Source organism: Scomber scombrus, chromosome 24 (genome assembly GCF_963691925.1).
Source record: "Scomber scombrus chromosome 24, fScoSco1.1, whole genome shotgun sequence".
Taxonomy (NCBI): Eukaryota; Metazoa; Chordata; class Actinopteri; order Scombriformes; family Scombridae; genus Scomber; species Scomber scombrus.
In genome coordinates this window covers 9,474,045-9,488,150 of record NC_084993.1, presented here as the reverse complement: position 1 = coordinate 9,488,150, position 14,106 = coordinate 9,474,045, and the positions used below count along the sequence as shown (strand labels likewise).

Here is a 14,106-nt window from a genome sequence, read left to right as displayed (position 1 = left end):
CTATGTGCGTGCGTGCGTGAGAACGCAGATGTCTAAAGAAGCCAACAACATGCAATTTAAAGAAAACACATAAATAACATTTCTTTACTCCTCTGCAACATGAATGCTTTTTGGAAGCTTTAACTTTATTGTAAACACACAGTTTCTGCTCCACAGCCAGTAATTTATTTCAAATTACCACACATGGCTGCTTTATGGCATCTGTTTTGAAAAGAGGAGGGGGTCCAGCTAAGTGTTACCCAGTCCTGCACTCCCTTTCTTCTCCACAGCACAGTAGTCACTCGGCTTCACCCATCACACTCCGTTCAAGGAAAAACAAAAAAAAAAATCAAAAAAAAAAAAAAAGAATCAACAAAGCACTTGTGCAGGCTTTTGGTAATTCTTTCCCACTCAATTTCCCCTTATATTAATCCTGTTTTTAATCCAATGTGGTATTTAGGATTACCCCTACCACCACCACCACTCCTCTTACAGTTCATTGACAAATCCAGTTTTAGGTGAAAAACTTGTTGAACCTGCACCACACTTGTTGTTTGCTCTTAATCTGCTTTGGTTTCCACTGGGAGAGAGATTGCCTTTCTGAAGAGATTTTAAAGTGCTCTAATACTTAATCAAGCGGCTGTGTTTATAATTCTCACACTCATTGACGTTTGGCCTTTTCTGACCCGGCCACCCCTCCACCCCCCCTCCACCTAATGTGATCGGTGAGGTCGTGCTGCCGTAGAGTATATCCAGGCTTCCCATTGGCTCTGTTCATCTTCCTCCCCCCTTTTCAGTAGTTGACCTTAGATGTCCCACAACTGCTCACAAAGCCTCAGCAACGCCCCCTAGTGTTTCATTACCACTTATTCATTTAATGCTCATCACACAGTAGATGCCTGTAGTTCTATTGTGTCTAAGTTTGATCATTGTTGTTATTATTCACTTAGCATTGGAATATGTTGATCCATCAACTTTAACTTATTCCAGTGTGAGGATGTTTGCAATTGGGACATTCAGGATCGATAGATTTCAATGAGTCAGATGTGACTTTCCCCATTAAACATGTTTGTAGTGCAAATTTGTATAAATTGCTTACTTAAACACATTATATATGTTCTGGCGTCTACTTTCCACCCTCTTAGGAAACATTTTTGAATAAGAGATACTATCTGATTATTCAAGGCCTCTACAACCAAACAAAACCAACTAATGCTGCTCGTATTTGAAAACAACAGTACATTTTTATGAGACTAAATTTCTGGACAGTCACATCTGGCTCATAGGCTCCCTCAGAGATAATGGTAAGGCTGTCACTGTGTGGAATGTGTTGTAACCTTTCGCTTTAAAGGTTGAGTTATGCTTTTGTACCCTTGAATTGCCGCAAATGCCTTTTTATTATGTCTTAAAGTGCAATACTGTTAGATACTGTTAAGATTTGTTGTTAACAGCATAAACTTGCTGCAAGTGCTGCAGGTGTTTGATAAGAAGCAGTAGCTGTGAATTTTCATCAGTATTCCTCTTAACAGGAGAAATGCCCCCAGGGGCTGTTGTTGTTGTTGTTGTCACCCTTTTGAAGCAACACTTTCAGATACACAGGAATGTTTTTTCTCTACATGTCCTGCTTGTTTGTGCTAGTGTCAACACAGAATCACAGTTCTGCTCTCCTTTTTTTCTGTCTTCCTTATTCTCCATCCCCTGCTTTGCTGCTCCTTCTGATCGCTCCCTGTCACCTTATTTTTGTTTTCTCCATTTTTGTCTCGTCTCGATTGTCTCTTGCTCTTTTCCAACCCCTCTCTGTCTTCCGTGACCTTTTGTTAATGTCCTTCCATTTATACCTCTGTCCTTTTTCTTCCTCGCGTTCCTTTTGCTTTCCCTTCACCTGCACCCCTTGCCACTCCCCTCCCCTCCAGGCTTGTAAGCCAAATCACAGTGCAGAGGGCGGTTCAGGTTCAGGTCAGTCTCTGCCCCCTCACGTGGGCTCACTGGGCCAAGCAGAGGACCAGTCTTGCCCATCCAAGAGGAGGAGAGCTTCCAGCCCTACCAAGGTAATTACTTATAGATACTCAGACACTTTTGATCAGTTTGTTGTGCTTGTTAATAGATGTGCCTCCTCCCAGAGAGATTTGTTTTTGGATTGATTGATTTGTGAAGGCAGCATCTATCTGATTGTGACAGCTACAGTATATGTGCAAAAGGGTTGCCGCCTTTCTTCTTACAGCAGGAAAAGTTTATGTCATGCATTTAAATTAGTTTTTTTCTTAATTGGTTTTTACACCTTACATATGTATTATTTTTTTGTATTCAGGGTGATTCATGGGCCAGTAATCCAGCACAGCAGCCAGTCCCCAACTGGTATCTTTCCCCACAGAAACTCCAGGTTTGTAATATCTTAGATCTCATTTTTTATTCATGATGTCTGTCATCTTCCAATCGTACTCCATTTATGGCTTTTGTTGCTGTCTGTCTTCAGTTGCTGGAACAGTTGCGGAGTAATCGGGCCAGCCTGAAGCCCCCACAGCTTCAGATGTTGGAGCAGATGGAGGCTCAGTTCACCATGATGCAGCAGCACCAGCACCAGGTATACATCTATAGAGTCACACACACACACACGATATGGATTAAATACATGAACACATGGTACTAGGCTGTTCCCTAGTGTTGAACTGTTTCATAGGTCACAATCACTAGGATGGATCAGGATATATTTACTCTTGGAAGCCATCCTCATACATGATGCACAAACATACTCATGGATAATTGGACAGAAAAATCTGTTTGAATAATTCAAAGTCAAAACTTTTGAATAATTTACAATCAATGTATTGTGCTGTACAGAACATGAATATTTTAGATGCTAACATACGTGTTTTTTACACATACATGTATGCATGAAGATATATGCATCAGTCTGCCCAGCAGTGGCTGTGGCACAAATGGATGTCATGTTTATGTTTGTGTATTACGTAGTTGAATGCTTAAACCACGACGTTGGAATAAATCTCCTCATTAAGCTTACTGTAGCACTTACACCTGGCTTTGGCTACTGAAACCTTTTCATTGTTTGTTGTGGTAAGTGTGGGCGTTAGAACGGTGCGGTTTGGCACAGAGTACAATATGAGTAAATACAGGAGTGCTGAAGCGTTGACAGGTGAGAATGTGGAAGTAAATAAAGCGCTCACTCATCCGGTTCTCCAACCAAACAAAAACAGTAAATCACTGACATATTTGAATGTCAGACTGTGGTGTTACATGGTTGTCATCTTTTCCATTTCCAGATGCGACAGAATGCCTCCGGAGGTCAGGTGCGCCCCTCTCTCCCCAATGGCCCCACCACCAACTCCCTCCCTTCCCCCAACCCCAGCCTCCACCCCACCCGGCCCCATCTGGGACCCCACCGGCCCCTGTGCCCGCCTCAACCACTGGCCAACGGGCCCGTGGGCCCTGGGCCACACGGACACTCGGACTCCCTCCCTGTGGGTGACAGTAACAGTAGTAGTAATAATCAGCCAGGGCCCACGGCCACAGGACCCAACGGAGACGTGCCTTACCTGCAACCTGCCGGCAGCGGCGATGCAGCACTGCTACCTCACACCTGCACAAGCACGCTAACACAGGACGCCACGCCGCGCCAGGCCCTGCACTTAAACTCCACTCAGGTAAGACATCACTCACTTCTGATTCTTGATTTATTAGTTCATTTGATTTTCAGTGTCTGTGTCTGTGACAGAGCATCATCATATCCTTAAAATCACTGGGTTCAACTCCCTCAGGCAAGTTCGCTGTTGCTCAGCTGAAAAATGGGTATAGATATAATTATTTTTTATCCTACTGACCTACTTGGCTCTGTTGTAAAAACAGTCTCTCAAAAACCATTGAGAAAATCCATCAAAAGGTTTCATGAAACAAGTTGTGAAATCCCTCCCATGAGACCTCTGTAAATTAAAAGATTCCTAATCTCTGTCTATTTCATGCTGCGAGTTACAGCATCTTAAATCCACACAAGTAGCATCTTTGGGTTTATTCTTTCTTCCTGTCCTCTTTAACAGTCACTCTCTTCTTTCCACAGGGGCTTCAGAAGGGGTCTGTTCCACATACGACAGGCTCCAATAGTGAGGGAACCCTCTCTCACCCCCAGACCCCCAACTCCATCGCCCCTCTGCACCCCAACAATCAGGTTGGACATTCCACTAATGCCCCATCGCCACAGCAGCAGGCTCACAACCACCTCCCATCCCTTCCCTCCCTCCCCCACTCCTCTACCTCAGGTGGAGCAGCACCTGGTGCATCCGCTACCAAAGATAGCAACACCGCAGCCGCCCTGGCCACGGCAGCCGCAGCCCTGGGTAACGGGGGTTCCGAGGGCAAGACGCCATCGCCACTGCCATCAGCTGATGGGAAAACGGCAAAGGCAGACAACCTGGCCAATCACGTCCACTCGGGGGATGGTGGCAAGGTGGCAGAAGGCGGTGAGAAGCAGAGCCTTAGCGCTGACAATCCTAGACTATCTGCCCTGCTGGCGGGGGGGAAGGGCACTGAGGTGGGTGAGGGACAGACAGAAGGGACTGCATCCACAGCTTCCACCACGTCCGAGCCCCACAAGAAAATCAACAACATCCACCCGGCTGCCCTGCCCTCCACCCCCCACGCGCAGGGTAGCTCGGCCGCCTCCTCGCCCATCTCCGCCATATCCACGGCTACACCATCACCCAAATCCTCAGAACACACCCAAACAGGCGCCCACAGTCCCGCCACCACCAATTCTACTGCACCGGCTGTGAACGGTAATGGCAAAGGAGGTATCTCTGAGGACTCTCAAAGCCCACTGAAGGCTGAGCCGCCCACCGTCACCAGTCTAAAAGCTACGCCTCCACATGGACATAGCTCTTCGTCGTCGTCGTCATCATCTTCAATATCCATCTACCCCAGCTCCACAGACGTGCTAAAGGCGTGCAGGTGAGACTGAGCCACTGCAGTGTTTTTCTTTCCTGAGTTCCTGTGCTGTATGGAAGTTTGATTATAGTCTTTTTTTTTTTTTCTGCAACCAAATGAGCCAATATGTTTGAATTGCACATATACAAATAACCAACTGTTAAGTTTGTCTGAGCAGCGTTAGGAAACCATGTGTTAAGGAAAAATAAAAAATATAGGCTGAATATCAACTATCTACATCGGAGTGTGGACTGAACGGCCACAGTGGGTAAATGCAAGTATTCTGATGGCTGGCTTGACAGACCCAAATATAAAGCCTGGTTGACTGAGGATTCCAAATGGGGAAAGAAAGCTAGATGCAAAGTTATTTGTACACAGGTCTTAAAAATCTACCGAGAAGAAGGAAATTTAAGAGTGGATAAGTATGAAATTTTGACATGAAAATTTTAGGAATCTTTTACACCGTGAGTCGTGTTTTGACCACAGCAATATTTTGAGGTGCTAAGAACCTGTTTTTCCAATAGAGAGACCAGAGTCTAAATTAAGTTCCAGGGGGATGGTTTCACCCCCCAAAAGAGTCCCTGCTGGTTGGGTAGTGCTTTCCAAAAATACAGGAACTTAGGGTGCAGGGTCTGCGCTGATTGGTCAAATGCCAACAGAGCATTTCAATTTGTGTGGTACTTCATTCATAAAACAAGGAAACGCTCTCATATAGATTCATTACCAGTTCAGGACAAGAAGAGGACATCTCTCCATTTCATTTCATTTAAAAGTGAAGTAAGGCATTTTTAAATAAGAACGAGAGAGAAAAAGAGAGCGGCGGCGGTGGTCGAGCAGTGAGAGGGCACGGCAGTAAAGAGAGCAAAGCCCATGAATGAGAGAAATAAAACATTATATTAGTAGTTATGTTTTAAAGCAGAAATAACCATAACCACTCAACAGATGATTTACTCTCTCCTCTGCATTTCACCTTTTTATTCATTCATTACATTGAATTCATGCAGCAGTGAATACAAAGAACAAGACAAATCTGTGTGGTTGTTTCCTCATGTGTTAAAACTGTGTCTTTAAATATTGCCGTCATTTTTAATTCCTATTTGCATGACCGACCTGTTTCCTCAGATGCGGTGGAAACGCAAACAGGACTGTTCTGCAGGGACTTTAAAGTTTCCCTGAAATGAGTTCCTCTGGGTCCAAAGTACCTGGAACTTTTGGTGGAAACGGTGCTTTCGTGCCCCACACATGTACTCAGACAGCGCTCTACCGGCCCAGTTAAAATTTTTTTGGCCGGAATGACGATCTTGGGAAGGAAATTCTGGTGTTGACAAAAGCAGGATAACACATGGTCTGGTCATAACAGAGCTTTGAGCACCGCTGGATTTCCAGCATGTGGCAGTTTGTCTGAGCCACGTTGTAACATCCTGCACACTGAAGCTGGCTCTGAAAAATCTACTCGGGGCTGTGCTGATGGATTCTGTGAGAGACAGGACCAAGTTTGACAGTGTGTAGAGACACTTCAGCATTTGACTTTTGAAATGTAACAGCTAACATAACATACAGGACATGAAAGTGATGAGGATGGTAACACGATGATTTTAACAATAAATAGAAGAATTGCAGCCAGAGGAGTTGAGATTAAATTGAATAACTTCATTTTGTAGCTGTGTGAATCATATTTGTTGTAATGTATCATGTAGAACATTTGTTGGTGAGATTTAATCCAGTAGAAAGTTGAAGGCTTTCTTCTGTATATAACCTGGTGCGAATCAGTGGAAGTGTGCATTTTGTTTTGAGGATGTCTCCTCCCAGTGGAGTTGCAGAGTAACTACAGAACCAAAAGCAAATCATTATGTAACTGTAAACAACACCGAAGGCTACTGGGTCCTCTTGTTGCCATGCAGATATTATTCAGCACATAATAACATTATATTCACTAGCGCAATTCTGTGTTATTAGCGACTTGACTGATTTATATTCTGTATTTTTATCGTATTACTTAGACTACTTCTGCTCCAATCACTACAAACATTTATGCATTGTGTGTATGCAGAAACCTGGGGAAGAATGGTCTCTCCAACAGCAGTATCCTCCTCGATAAGTGCCCCCCGCCTCGGCTGCCCCCTCCACCCTCACCAGCCCTGCCCAAAGACAAGCTCAACCCTCCCACACCCAGCATATATGTGAGTATGACACACATATTCATTTAAGGTGACTGAAAGATGTTTGAAGTTAATGTGTCCAAGTATCCTTGAGCAGGAAAGGTACTGCTGTGACACTCTTTGTCTAAATGCTGCCCTTTTGGGCCTAAAATTAGAAAGTATGATGCGACTTTTACCCTACTCTACTTCTTAAAAACAGCTGGTCACAGTATTATACACACATCCACTGTATGTTAACCTTTAACTTCCTGTTTCTCGTCTGTGGAGCAGCTGGAGAACAAGAGGGACGCTTTCTTCCCTCCACTGCACCAGTTCTGCACAAACCCCTCCAACCCTGTCACTGTCATCAGAGGACTGGCTGGAGCACTCAAACTGGGTAAATGCTTTGTTTACAGTGTGTAATGCTGCAAAACCATAAAAAAAAACAAAAAACTTTATCGCTACACAAGTAAAATATCAGAAAAATGTGATAATGTTTTCTAAGTTAATGAAATCATATTCGGGATTTTTTTTACAGTGATGATATGAATTAGATTTTTTATTACATGTTTTCAAAGCCTGCTTATTAAGTGTTTCTACAGATCTGAGTGTGGTCCTACCTGTCTGCCTCCAGCTGTTAAGACACTAGCACATGTGTGAGAGACTTATGGCTTTGAGGCCTGGGTAGTAAAATTGTTCCTAATGTGTCTAAAATTTTCCAAATTGAATTTTATTCTATTCACATCTTTTTGAACTTGTGTTTTTAATGTGAGTTGTGAATCTGTTATTATGCCTAAATATTTATGTGATGCAGTACTGATAGTCCTCTCCCTGCTGCTATAACATCTGGGTCTGGATCTCTATTGCCAGACTTTGAAAAAAAACACGTGAATGTGACAAACAGGTATCCAGAAAGTTTCCACAGCAGTTGGGGAGACTTGCGTTAGGTCATTTTGTTTTTGGAAATTTTATGTGGGATGATCGCTTTTCCATTAAAAACATTGCGATAAGAAGCAAATTGTCCAACAGGCACGCACAGGCCTGCATGTCCACAGAACAAGGGAAGCACTTAGATGTTTAGGACAGGTGTTTTCATCTCCCGTGCATTGATCTTGATGGAGTGTGTTGACCAAACAAGGCGGCACTGAATTGACAACAAGAGTCACAATATAGATTACAATCAGTGTAGTAATGTTGAAATGAAAGGAGTTGCTTCTGAATACATCACCACTTGCTGTATGATGTTGCTGTTGCAGAGAAAGATTTTGAAAGCTGGGAGGCAGCGAGGCAGCACCGCATGCCTGCGTCTTCCAAGTGTTCCTCTGATATCGATCAGTAAAAGACGAGCTTTTTAATCGTTGTTGTCCCCCTCTGTTTCTCTGCAGACTTGGGTCTGTTCTCAACAAAGACGTTGGTAGAGGCTAACCCAGAGCACCTGGTGGAGGTTTGGACTCAGCTCTCTCAGCCCGCCGATGAGAACTGGGACCCAGCCGGCACCAAGAAAATGTGGCGCTGCGAAAGCGCTCGCGCACACACAACTATTGCCAAATATGCCCAGTATCAGGCTGCTTCCTTCCAGGAATCCCTACGGGTCAGTTACCAACCAGTAACACAACACTGTTCAGGCTTTTTATGCCTGCTAGACTCGATTTATGCAAGAATTAGGTTTTGCATCAGTTCAGAGAGGTCACAAAAAGCATTTAATTGTAGTTCAGTTATACTGCTGGCTTAATGTGTTTTCTGTTTGTTTTCAGGAGGAAAATGAGAAAAAGGCACTCAAAGAGCCCTCGGACACAGAGCCAGCAGAGAGGTACATTTCTAAACCTGTTTTTATTTAGTTGCCTAAGTTTAATTATTTTGCTCCAAGAAGATTTCAGACGCACAGTATTGAATTTGTTTTGGCTAGATGATATCCATTCTCATTTCTAGCATTTTACTGCTTTGACCTCCAGTTTCTGCTTTTTGATACTTGAATGTGAAAATGGGTTAATATTTTTTTTTTTCAGTATCACTTCATTTGTCCATATAAGGTAGTGACCACATTAAACATATGTAGTTGAGTGTACATTCTTTTTGTGTGTGTGTGTTTTTCAGTGTTGCACGCAAAAGAAGAGGAACCTTAAAGCACATCAAGTTCGGAACCAACATCGATGTGTCAGATGAAAGGAAGTGAGTATAGATTTCATCTCGTCTGCCGTGTCTTGAAATCTGATCTTATCTGTAACTTTCAAGACAATTTAAGCATAAAAACAGTGCTCGTGATCCTACATTGATCCTTTGACTTGCTCACGCTCACAACACAGATGGAAACAGCAACTCCAGGAGCTCAGTAAACTGCCGGCCTTTGCTCGAGTCGTATCCGCCGGCAACCTGCTCAGTCATGTGGGTCACACCATCCTGGGCATGAACACAGTTCAGCTCTACATGAAGGTCCCCGGGAGCAGGATACCAGGTTTGTGCACTCAAATTTACTTCATGGGACAAAGTATAAGTAAAGTCTAGTATTTATTCTGTCAGCTGTGGCGAGACGTGTGCAGTGAAGAGGTTTGGTGTTTGCTTCTACAGGTCACCAGGAGCACAATAACTTCTGTGCTGTCAACATCAACATTGGACCAGGAGACTGTGAATGGTTTGCAGTACCAGAGCCCTACTGGGGAGTGATGAGCAACTTTTGTGAAAAGTAAGATGGAAGAATACCTTTCATCTTCCCCTCACCTCCTCTTCCCTTCATTCATATTTACAATATCTCTTTCCCTTCCCCGCCACCAGGAATAACATCAACTTCCTGATGGGCTCGTGGTGGCCCAACCTGGAGGACCTGTATGAGGCCGACGTGCCCGTCTATCGGTTCATCCAGCGTCCAGGCGACCTGGTGTGGCTCAACACTGGCACCGTCCACTGGGTCCAGGCCATCGGCTGGTGCAACAACATTGCCTGGAACGTTGGACCTCTCACCGGTATGCCTGGGATTCTACAATAGGGGTTCACGTTAATAGTAGTCAGGAACATTTATGATATATTTTATTTATGTTCTTCTTAAACAGCAAGTTATTAAATCTATAGTGAACACAAGAATCTTTATGTGGTGAATCTTTGTTTATACATGTACAACATGTATTTACAACCAAAAACAGAAAAAATTCACAACCCTGTCAAACAAGAATTGCCTCTAATATGGTGACCTTTGTCATGATTATTGAAAAGCTTTTTAGCTGATTACTGACCTTTTTAGCTGATTACTCAACTGATTACAGCATATTTGTATTTCCTGTCTATACCAGATGCATTTTAGAAGCATTTTTCAGTTGTCTGTATGACTGAAGGAATACACTTCATATTAAACAGTGCACCTGTTTACAAGATGTCTTTTCTTTTTCTTTTTCTTTTTTTATTACCACCATGTTGCTGATGTCCTTGAAAGTAAAGTTGTGTATATTTTTCCACTGTGCTGATAAACTTCAATCTTATTCTGCTTTTTCAGCCCACCAGTACAAGCTGGCTGTGGAGCGTTACGAGTGGAATAAGCTCCAGAGCGTTAAGTCCATGGTTCCCATGGTGCACCTCTCCTGGAACATGGCACGCAACATCAAAGTGTCGGATCACAAGCTGTTTGAGATGATCAAGTGAGTCACAGAATCTTTCACTCTCAACTCTGAGCATGGTCAGTATGTTTGCGTGTTATTTTTTTCATCTGACACTCTATTGGTGCTGCACAGATACTGCTTGCTGCGGACGTTAAAGCAGTGCCAATGGGTGAAGGAGGCCTTGGTGACAGCCGGCAAGGAAACAGTGCTGAGACCGAGAACCAGGGACGAGCCGGCCCACTACTGCACCATCTGTGAGGTCAGTAAACACATCAGGAACATATCTGCGTCATGAGGTGTGAATTTTTGCAGGATTACACATTTTTGGACAAGCAGCTCACACTTATTTGTAATAGAAGATCATTTTAATTCTGAATAATATCTGCACCCTACATGTTGGATCAGAACCAAACATATTAGGATAAAAGTGATGTTGTTGTGCCCTGGTGGTCGAGTGGTTAGAGCGCATGCCACGTAATCGCAGCGTCCCTGGTTCGAATCCGGCCAGGGAGCTATGATGCAGGTCATTCCCTCTTTCTCTCCGTTTCCTGTCGGCCTCTCTGCCAGTTACTATATAAATAAAGGCAAAACATTTTTTTTTATTTAAAAAGTGATGATGTTTTTCAGTACATGTATAAATGTATCATTTAATGTATTTTCCAAAGGGGGAGAGTTATTGATGGAGAAAACATGACATTTTTAACATTTCACCACATAGCTGAGAGTTTTGTTATATTGACCTTTGATTCAGTTTATTCAAATATAGTCACAAAAAAGTCACAGAATATGGAAACGTAAAATGCAGATATATGTATGCAAATCTCAGTATTCTACACTTAATCTTTCATTTTAGACGGATTTAAAGCTTGTTGGTCCATTGACATTAAATGAAAGACCAACACAGTTTTTGTTTGAGCAAGTAATGAGTATATAAATGTTTTATTTGAATGCAGGGCTTTCAGCTGTGTAGTAGAAATGTGTCCATATCTCATTATCATCATCATGTTTGATTTCACAATGTCCTTGTAATTATTGTTATTGGCGGTCTGTGAAGCAGCTCCAGCATTTGTTTTTAGATGACATCATCACTGCAGTCTATCTCTCTGCAGTTGAGCTTCACCCAGATTCACAAACCAAAGCTCAGCTGTCTAATATAACAGAAATGATAGAGGAATTCTGTGTCAGTAGGAATTTTTCTAGAGGTTGAAATTATTCAGACTTGAACGTGTTTGTGTGTGCATGCTCTGCAGGTGGAGGTGTTCAACCTGCTGTTTGTGCGCCGCGAGCTCCTATCCAAGAAGCAGTACGTGGTCCACTGCCAGGACTGTGCCAGGAAAGGCAGCGCCAGGCTGGATGACTTTGTGGTGCTGGAACAGCACAGGATGGACGACCTGATGCAGGTCTATGACCAGTTCACATTAGTAAGTCACCAGACTGAGATGGAGACACACTCAAAGCACTAATTTCTTCCCTCTAACTGAAAAGACGATTGTGTAATATACTGGTCTACTTGAATTTTCAGTTAAATGTTGAGGACATTTTTCACTCCAATCAAACAAAAAAGAGCGAGTGACTGCTAAGTAACCCTGAACTAATGAAGTGTTTTGATTTGAGAGTAAAATAAATATTGTTTGGACTTTAGGAAATAATCATTTAATGGTTTCCTATTTCTGCTTTTAAGCTACCTTCACATTTAACAGGAACCTCAAACAAGAGTACAGGGATGTTGACAGAATAAAAAAACTTGTAAGGTGACTGCTGATGGCTCTGGCTCTTCTTCAAATTACATTAGAACAGAAATTTCAATAAAACCAGCCTAAAGCTGCAATGTGAACACTTTGAAAGCTTGTTGAAATAGTTAATCATACCTGCAGTACATCAAATATGAGGGTTTAGATGTGCAGAAGCTAATATAACTTAAATGATGCTACTTGTATGTGTACTATTGACCTGTTGACTACAGAGGCTTCAAGCTGATAATTTAATGACCTGCCTAATCTTTTCATGTCATGTGTCTCCTCAGGCCCCTCCTATTCATTCATCTTCATCTTGACATTAGGCAACGCCTCTTTTTTTCTTCTGCTGTGGAACCATGAAGCCCATTACAGGAACTTGTATTAAGATTTTTTTTAAAGAACAAACATCTACATACACGGACCATTTCTGATATTCAGGAAAGCCAAGGCCGTCTCACCACCACCCCTCCCATATGGCTGGTCTCCATAGCGACGGCTGGAGGCTGAGGCTGTGTCTGTCTATGCAACCTGTTTGAAGTGCTGGGCCTGGCCCTTCCAGAGGGGGGCGCCACCGAGCTCACTAACAGGACTGTGTCTCTATTCTCCTCCCACCCTTCCCTCCCTCCCAGCCCCCTCTAGTGACAATGGTTCAGCCCTGTTTTAATGGAGGACTTAATCAAAAACGGTTGGGAACAGGGGGATGGAGGGGGGAGGAGTGGCATTCTTAATGTGTGATAAAATGTTTTGTAGATACTTGTTAACTGTCACAACTGGCAACACCACCCGTAAAAGACTACTGACTTGACAACCTTTCTCCCTCTCTCTCTCTCCCCTTTTTCTCTTTTCCTTTTCTGGTAACAGGATGAAATGTTGGCTTCGACTTTGATTTATAGAATTCCCCCAAATTTTCTTCAGTTTTTCCCTTTAAAGAGCACTAGCCTAACTGGTCTTTTTCTATGGTAGATGGTAATTTTAAGACTCTTTGGACAGCAAAATATCCACACAAAAAAAATGTAATGTGAAGAGTTTAGGTGAATTTCTTTCTTCTTTCTTTTTTAAAATTTTTTTTTTTTTTACAGCTTTTATGTTTTATCTTTGTCTTGTTCTTTTCAAAACTATGACGTTTTGTTTGTTTCTTAGGTAAAAAAAAAGAAAAAAAAGAAAAAACTTAGTAAAAAAAAAAAAAAACTTACTAGCCAAGTCACAAAGAAAATGGGTTGCACATAGACTTATGGAATAAAGTTTAATTTGTGATTTTTGTTTTTCGTTATGTTTCTAATCTTGATGTAAATTTACACTATTTATAAATACATATTTATTGCTTGAAATATTTGTTGATGGAATGCTGTTATTTTTTCCAGAGTACCTGCCATTAAATTTGAAGGAGTTTTGTCATTTTAACACAACTCCTCTTACATTTTCTATATATAAATAAAATTGCTTAGCAAGCATTGTACAGAAACGGACATTTAAAATTGTTTTATTGTTTGAAGAATGTTTTATGATGAGTCAATAAACACAAAGTTGTCAAATTATCCATGGCTGTCACTTCCTCCAATATACCACAATACTCCATTATCAAATTAATCATCATCCAGTAAATACATTTACAATAAACATGTTAAGTAATAAAAAACAGCTGTAAAATGTAAACATTGATGTGTATGGTTAAAGCCTGAAACCCAGCAGACAATGTAGCTGTAGACTGACACACACAGAATCCTACACTGTATGCCA

The 14,106-nt window shown here is 42.3% G+C and overlaps 1 protein-coding gene across 2 annotated transcripts in view; it reads left to right on the top strand.

Annotated features, from left to right (window-relative positions):
• LOC133976262 (histone demethylase UTY-like) overlaps positions 1–13,898 on the top strand; it is a 31,637-nt gene extending 17,739 nt beyond the window's left edge. For both annotated transcript variants that reach the window (XM_062414423.1, XM_062414422.1), the window contains 17 exons: positions 1,893–2,027; positions 2,288–2,359; positions 2,453–2,560; positions 3,258–3,638; positions 4,049–4,935; positions 6,962–7,091; positions 7,341–7,446; positions 8,435–8,640; positions 8,804–8,859; positions 9,144–9,218; positions 9,353–9,501; positions 9,615–9,729; positions 9,819–10,006; positions 10,531–10,672; positions 10,766–10,892; positions 11,884–12,054; positions 12,657–13,898. In XM_062414423.1, the coding sequence (XP_062270407.1) occupies positions 1,893–2,027; positions 2,288–2,359; positions 2,453–2,560; positions 3,258–3,638; positions 4,049–4,935; positions 6,962–7,091; positions 7,341–7,446; positions 8,435–8,640; positions 8,804–8,859; positions 9,144–9,218; positions 9,353–9,501; positions 9,615–9,729; positions 9,819–10,006; positions 10,531–10,672; positions 10,766–10,892; positions 11,884–12,054; positions 12,657–12,686 (3,078 nt within the window). In that variant the 3' untranslated portion in view covers positions 12,687–13,898. The remainder of the gene's footprint in view (positions 1–1,892; positions 2,028–2,287; positions 2,360–2,452; positions 2,561–3,257; positions 3,639–4,048; positions 4,936–6,961; positions 7,092–7,340; positions 7,447–8,434; positions 8,641–8,803; positions 8,860–9,143; positions 9,219–9,352; positions 9,502–9,614; positions 9,730–9,818; positions 10,007–10,530; positions 10,673–10,765; positions 10,893–11,883; positions 12,055–12,656) is intronic.
• The last annotated feature ends 208 nt before the right edge of the window (positions 13,899–14,106 follow it).